A 6,942-nucleotide genomic window follows, 5' to 3' on the forward strand; every position below is an offset into this window, starting at 1 on the left:
GGAAGGTGGAACTAATGGCAATGTCCTCCGGGACAGCCAAGATCTCAACAGCCAGATCCGCGCAGAGAGAGCGAATATATCTCCAGTAAAGGCTTATGTGCACTCAGGGGGCGTGCAAGTCCCCCTAATTCTTAATGTTTATCACTGCTCTCAGAACAGTTCCTGGAGGAAGGGGCACTCGGTCCTATTTGTCCTTGTACCCTCAGAGGTCTGGCACCTTGCCTGTTCCATGAGACTTTTAAAATTTTATTTCAAACTTGAATGACTAAATCAATGTGTTTATGTCCCCAAAGTGGTGTTCAAGTCAGGGGTGAGGAAATGGGGAGGGGCTTACAAAAGATAATAACGATCAGAATAATAAGCTTTCTCCACGCCTCTTTCTGCACAGAGGAAGAGTTGGAAGTGTGAGATAGTGTGTTGAAATGTTTAGTAAGTGAGGGAATAGCACCTGATAAGCGGGAATAAGAACAGTAACACTTCACATATGTATACATCTATACATAGAGACTCACATCAATGTATAGTGCTTTCGACAAAGCCATCCTATTTTCAAATTCCAACCTCATGGCCATTCTGGTGAGGTAGATTGAGCAAGCAACTGAGAGACCAGGAGGCTAAGGCAGAGCCAGATTTTCAAATAACTTCTCTATACAATGGGCTCAGGGATTGAAACAATTGTGACGGTGGTCTGTGACCAGGCAGTGTTTCATTCTGTTGTGCACAGGGTCACTATGGGTTGAAACCGATTTGATGGCACCTACCACACCATAGACATCTGACACTTACCTTACGTACATGTTTTAAATGGTTTTCTCCCATTGCAGTAAAGACCACGTAATCTGAAAAAAGAAATTTTTTTCTAAACGGTCAAGATGATTGGATCAGCCATTTTTCGCCTCTGTCATTGACTCTCTCTCTCTCTCTCTCTCACACACACACACACACACACACACACACACACACACACACACACACACATTCAGATCATTTACTTTTTCCAATGATTTCTTGAAGTCCCTTGAGTGCACACTGTCCTTCTGGCTTGTCACCATTGCAATCTTTGTTTAAAATACTAGTAGAGAAAGAGACCATGTCGTGTGCCATGTCATGGTCCTTCACTTCCCAATGGGATGGATGGCCCTGGCTGAGGTCTTGGACACTTGAAAACAAGTAAATGAAGACTGAATGTGCAGTTGTTTGCATTGGCCAATTAGAGCACGTTCTCTCATAGGACACACATGTGGATCAGAAAATTGCCTGGTAAATATTGACTCAGGATAGAAGTTATTTATGTGTTACCATGTTGTGACAGAAGATTATAATTCGTCATTTGATCACTTGACTACTGCTTCCACTTTATATTGTTGACTAAAGGTATTTGGGAAGGAGAAGTTGTTGGTTTTGAAAGTCTATCATGCAATCTCCACCGTTGTTTCCATCACCAAGACCACTGTTACTGTTCCTTCCTCTTTGTTTCTGACTTTCGCATTCCATTGCCAAAAATCAATGCATCTGGATTGCATATTTGCTCAACTTCAAACTGAAGAATTTCTTCAACTTCTTTATCACTACCTTTGGTGGTTGGTGCATAAATGTAAGTAATAGTTGTATAAACTGGATTTCCTTGCACAAGAATAGACATTCTGCTATCACAAACAGCATTATACTTCAAGCCAGACCCTAAAATGCTCCTTTGGACAATGGATGCACCGCCAGTCCTCTGGACTGTGTCATTCCCGGCAGAGTCAACCGTACACTTTTAAACTCAAAATGGCCAAGGCCAGTCCATTGCAAGTCACTCATGCCGAGGACATCGATATGGATATTTTTCCATTTTCAAAAATGTCTTCCAATTTTCCTAGTTTCATACATTGTGCATTCCAAGTTCCAGTTATCAAAGATGCTTGCAGCTGTTTCTTCTCTTGTTGAGTTGTGTCTCATCAGCACATGAAGGTCCGCAGCATCACTCCATCCGAGCCATGATGGTCAGCTCCACTCGGTGGAAGCAGCAATTCTTCCACCCTGCCTTGCGGGCCTTCTGACCCGCAGGCCTTGTCTTCTGGCACGATCTCAGGCAATGTTCTGCTTCCTTTATTAGGTTGATGCTGTTCAGATCAATGTTTTGATGCTATCCATAGGGGTTTCAGTGGCTGGTTCCTCTGAAGTGAGTAGCCTGTGCCTTCTTTGTAGTCTGTCCTTAGCCCGTAAGCTCTGTTGAAGCCTGTTGACTGCTGGTCTTTTGAAATACCAGGGACAGAGCCTCCAGCATCACAGTGCCACACGGACCTCCCACCCCAGGATGACAAACGGACAGGCAAAGGGTGGCCAAACAACCGAAGAAAGCATGTCTGACCCTAACATTCAGGGAGAAGAACACTGCTAGCTTTGGGGCATCTACTTCTTTTTTAATTTAATTTAATTTTTTTTAATTGCGATTTTGGTGAAGATTTACAGAGCAGACCATCCATTTTCCATGCAGCAATTTATACATGTTTTGCTTCACCACATTCATTTCCACCCCCTCGGTGGTGTTTCCTATCTCCACCCTGCCTTCTTTCCTAAGCCCTGTACTTAGGTAAAGGCGGCCCTTTTCATCATCCGTGGTTGATTATTCTCACATGGAGCTGAGTGCAGTTCCAGACCTGAAGGATGATTATGGGCTATGATAGGCTTAGGAAATCCCCCCAGTTTCCAGTCACTCAATAAGCTTTGTCTCTTTTACAATTTGGAGTTTGGTCCACTTTTTTCTCCCACTTATCCAGGATCCTTTTCAGAGAAGCTGGTCATTCCTCTGGTCTCAGGGTTGTGGTAACTGATGTTTCTGCCATCCATTAGTACAGTAAACTGATTGTTCCCACCAATGTGTCTTTCAGTTTTCATCACTTTTTTCCCCTTCCGGTGAGGAGAGATTCATAGTTGTAACTTCAATGGCTTCTCATGAGTTTTTAAGACCCCAGGCACTATGTGCCCCAGTAGGATATACAGCGCACTGTCTGTATGAGTCCTGTTATGCCAATTGACCTTGGTGTCCCTGAAGACTACCGTCCTGGTCTCCCAGGACCAGCTACTCATTCTCTCAAGATGTCTGATTACATCTAAGATGTTTTCATAACTTTGCCCCCTGTATACTCCACCGCATTCACTGATACATTTACACGTATGCAAATACCTTGTGTCCAGCCTTTGTGGGTATACTCCAACCTCCACACCCGTTCATCCCGAGTGTCTATCCAAGCATCCAAGAGTCGCACTATTGCAGGATTGGGTGCATAGCATTATTTGTCTCTGCCGTCTTTAACTCTTGCAAATTTTCTCCTACCTTCCCTCTTATTGTATATTGACTTCCTCTCCAAGTTAACCCTTGTCTACCCTCTAGCCCATGAATTCTCCTCTGTCCTGCTTCTCCTACCAAAGGTAACCCTCAAAGAATATTTATTTTCTAGGGAAAGCCTGTTACTGGCTTTTTATCATAGTGGCCTCATGCAGTAGTTGTCCTTGTGTGATTGACACATTTTAACTCAGCATAATGTCCTCCAGGCTCATCTGGGTCCTGACGTGCTCTGCAGATTCATCATCATTCTTTAATGCTGCGTAGTATTCCAGTGCACCAAAGTGGGTGTGTCCCCTCTTCCACTGATGCGCATTTAGGTTGCTTCCATCCTTTTGCTATTGTGAACAGTGCTGTGAGGAACATGCATGTGCATCTAGCTGTTCATGTCGCTATTCTTATTTCTCTTGAATATATACCAAGTAGGGGGATTGTTGGGTCAGATAGAACTTTTGTCTTTATTTCTTTTTCATAAAGAACTTCTATTTCCAACTTTTTGAAGATCCTCCACAGTGGTTGCACCACTTCACAGTCTCAGTGGCAGTGCACAGCATCTACTTTTCAGAAAAATCCCACACACTTGCTTTTGTTACTGTTGTTATTGTAGAAGTGGACTCATATGTCAGACACATTGCTTTTTTAAAAATCTGCTTTATTTTTCACTTAATGATGTATCTTTGACATGTTCCTCATTGTTATTGATTGCATGGTATTCGCTGTACAGATAGATGTATCATAATTGATTGAACTGCTTTATTGATAGAAGCAGGGACAGTCTTCAACATTGCAAATAATGCTGCACCACACACGAGGGGGGTTCAAAGGCCCCTAGAAAAACACGTCCAATGGACAAAAGAAAAGTGGGTGAAAGGAGACATTGGTCAGTGTAAACATGGAAAATTAATAATTATAAATTATGAAGGGTTCATGAGGGAGGGGGGAGGGATGAGGACCTGATACCAAGAGCTCAAGTAGAAAGAAAATGTTTTGAAAATGATCATGGAAATCTGTAAAAAAAGAATGATGATGGCAACCTATGTACAAATGTGCTTGACACAATGGGTGGATGGATGGATTGTGGTGAGAGCTGTATGAGCCCCCAATAAAATGACTAAAAAGAAAAAAAGAATGACCAAAAAAGAAGAAAAATGGGACCAAAGACAACAGAAATGTTCCTGAACTCTTTGAAGTCTCCCCATGCTGTGCACACACCGGTGCGATTATTCTCCTGTGTAAGATCCCATTCAGAGAATGTATAGCTATCCTCACTGGCAAAGGCAATGTCTATTTGCTGCAGAAAACTTGAAAAGTCCAGATAAAGTCATCCTCAGAAATAGCAGTCAGTATTGAAGCCACCTTTGTTCTGACTTTAAGTACATGAATACTGTCAAGTCCTGGGCAACCGTGTACCTCTTTAAGGTGACTTTGGAAAATAAATTAAATAGCTAACTAACTATATACATAAAAACAAAAAGGCGACTTTTGTTGGTTACATACTGACTTTACTAGTTCATATTTTGAGTTCTAGGGAACCCCTTGTTTTCCATATGAATCACCTCTATTCTCACAAATGTGTTTGAAGTAATTTGCAATAAAGGAATAATTTTCTTGTCTTGTTTTCAGGTTTAAGAAGAGTCCCAAGTGACTGTAAGATTAAACACAAGCATGTTGAAAGTACAGTTCAAGATGTCTCAGTAAATTGTCTATTTTTCTCATTCTCATGGGCATCTATTCATGAGTCTATCCATTGCTTTTCTGTCCTGCCTCTCGTGCTTCAGATTGAACACCTCCGTTTTCAGACTAGGCATAGAAGCACTCCCTGGAGCCCTGGTAGAGACTATGTAGCAATCACTCGTATAGATGCTTATAACAAGATAATCTCAAAGTACATAGAGCAATAACTGACTCTTGACCCTGATAATATGGCCTCCCCTGCAGCCCCCTCCCTCACTGCCAGTGAGCCCATGCAATGAGTATAGAACAGGGCAGAACTGCTCCATTGGGATTCCAAGAGTGTATCTTTTTATGGGAGCAGACAACCTCATCTTTCTCACACGCGGAGCTGCTGGTGGGTTTGGACCATTGGGTTGCAGTTAATAACCCAATACTTAATCCACTGTGCCCCCCAGCTACTTCTGTCCTCTCAAAGGACACCTCTTTTAACTCCCACCTCCCCCGTTAGCCTAGAAATTAGGGGGCATCCTCTTCACTCCTTAATGCTAGCTCTAGCTTACTTGTTCCTGCTGTCACTCAACTGTATGTTAGCCCGGAAGCCCATTGCGGAATGTATTCCTACTCACACCGATACCACGGGAAAGAGAACTTCCCCAGAGGGTTCCAAGGCTGTAGATCATTAAGGAAGCAGATTCCATCGCAACTTTCTCCCAGAGCTGCCGGTGAGTGCCAGGGTTAGCTTTCCATTTGCAGCGGAGTGCTTTAACCACCACACCATCCTCTAGGGCTCCTAGAGGATATACGACCCACTTCATAGTCCACCTCTTCCTTGCTCGCCACCACCTAGCTACAACTTTTATCATAACCCCTGCAATTTTAATATTTGTGTTGATGGTCTTTGTTAATACCTGGCTTTCCCATTAAAAAAAAAAAATCTCTTCTCCTCCGGTGACGTAGTCCTCTAGAAACCTGGTCATAACCTGTGTTAGTCTGGGTAGACTAGAGAAACCAATCCACAGAAACTCATGTGTATCTAAGAGAGCGTTTTATATAAAGGGTAAGTGTACATTAAGAAAGCATCCAACCCAGTCCAGTCCAAGCCCATAAGTCCCACATTAGCCCATATGTCTGACATTGATTTACAGAGCCCTCCTCAACCTCACAAAACACACCCAATAATGCCGAAGGCAGGAGGAAAGCCGACTCACTGAGCGTGTAAGCATCTCAGGGGTCGCCACACGGCTGCTCCAGCACCCAGGGCTGCATCGGGGTACGTCCATGTGGCTTCTCCTCAGGGATGTCTCGCAGGAAGTGAGCCTTGCCAACTGAAGCAGGGAACTTGCTAAGGCAGCTGCATCCTCGTCCGACCATCAGAAAACAAGAGACCAGAGAACCAGAAGGGTGTGGCTCACCGACCCATTCATCTCTCTGCCCTTCAATTAATCCCACGTGTGTTTATGGGCCAGGTTGGCACGATAAACCTTACCTATCACATAACCTTAATCTTGTCCTTACCAAAAAATAGGTACAGGGGCACCATGGAAAAAAGGCCTGGTGATTTGCTTCCATTATAACCATAGGAATCCTTGGGAGCAATCCTACTGTGTCACACAGGAGGCCGCCAGGAATCTGACGTGACTGGACAGCAATGGGTTTGATTTCAGTTTTAATAAATATAAATATACAGGCCCAAACATAGAAGGACAGCACCTTCCTAATCTGTTTCAAATATCTCATTCCCCAAGCATGGTGTCTTTCAGCTCACTCCCTCTAGTATCCCAACCTCAACCATCTTTGCCTCGAGGAGCTTTATATCATTGATCCTAGTGCCTTCTTAATGCCCCTCGCACCTTCATGTCCTTGCATCCTTTCTCATCCAGCTTAAATTTCCTGGTGGATAAGTAGAATCAGTCCCTTGCATAGCCTCTCCACTCCACTTC

General features: G+C 43.5%; 1 protein-coding gene across 1 annotated transcript in view; it reads left to right on the plus strand.

Moving 5' to 3' along the window:
- Positions 1-4,973, plus strand: part of FAM186A (family with sequence similarity 186 member A) — a 70,723-nt gene extending 65,750 nt beyond the window's left edge. The window contains exon 9 of the mRNA XM_030884749.1: positions 4,952-4,973. Within this exon, the coding sequence (XP_030740609.1) occupies positions 4,952-4,973 (22 nt within the window). The remainder of the gene's footprint in view (positions 1-4,951) is intronic.
- Positions 4,974-6,942: the final 1,969 nt, after the last annotated feature.

Source organism: Echinops telfairi, unplaced genomic scaffold (genome assembly GCF_000313985.2).
Source record: "Echinops telfairi isolate 266 unplaced genomic scaffold, ASM31398v2 ScPeMD7_12;HRSCAF=54, whole genome shotgun sequence".
Lineage (NCBI taxonomy): Eukaryota > Metazoa > Chordata > Mammalia > Afrosoricida > Tenrecidae > Echinops > Echinops telfairi.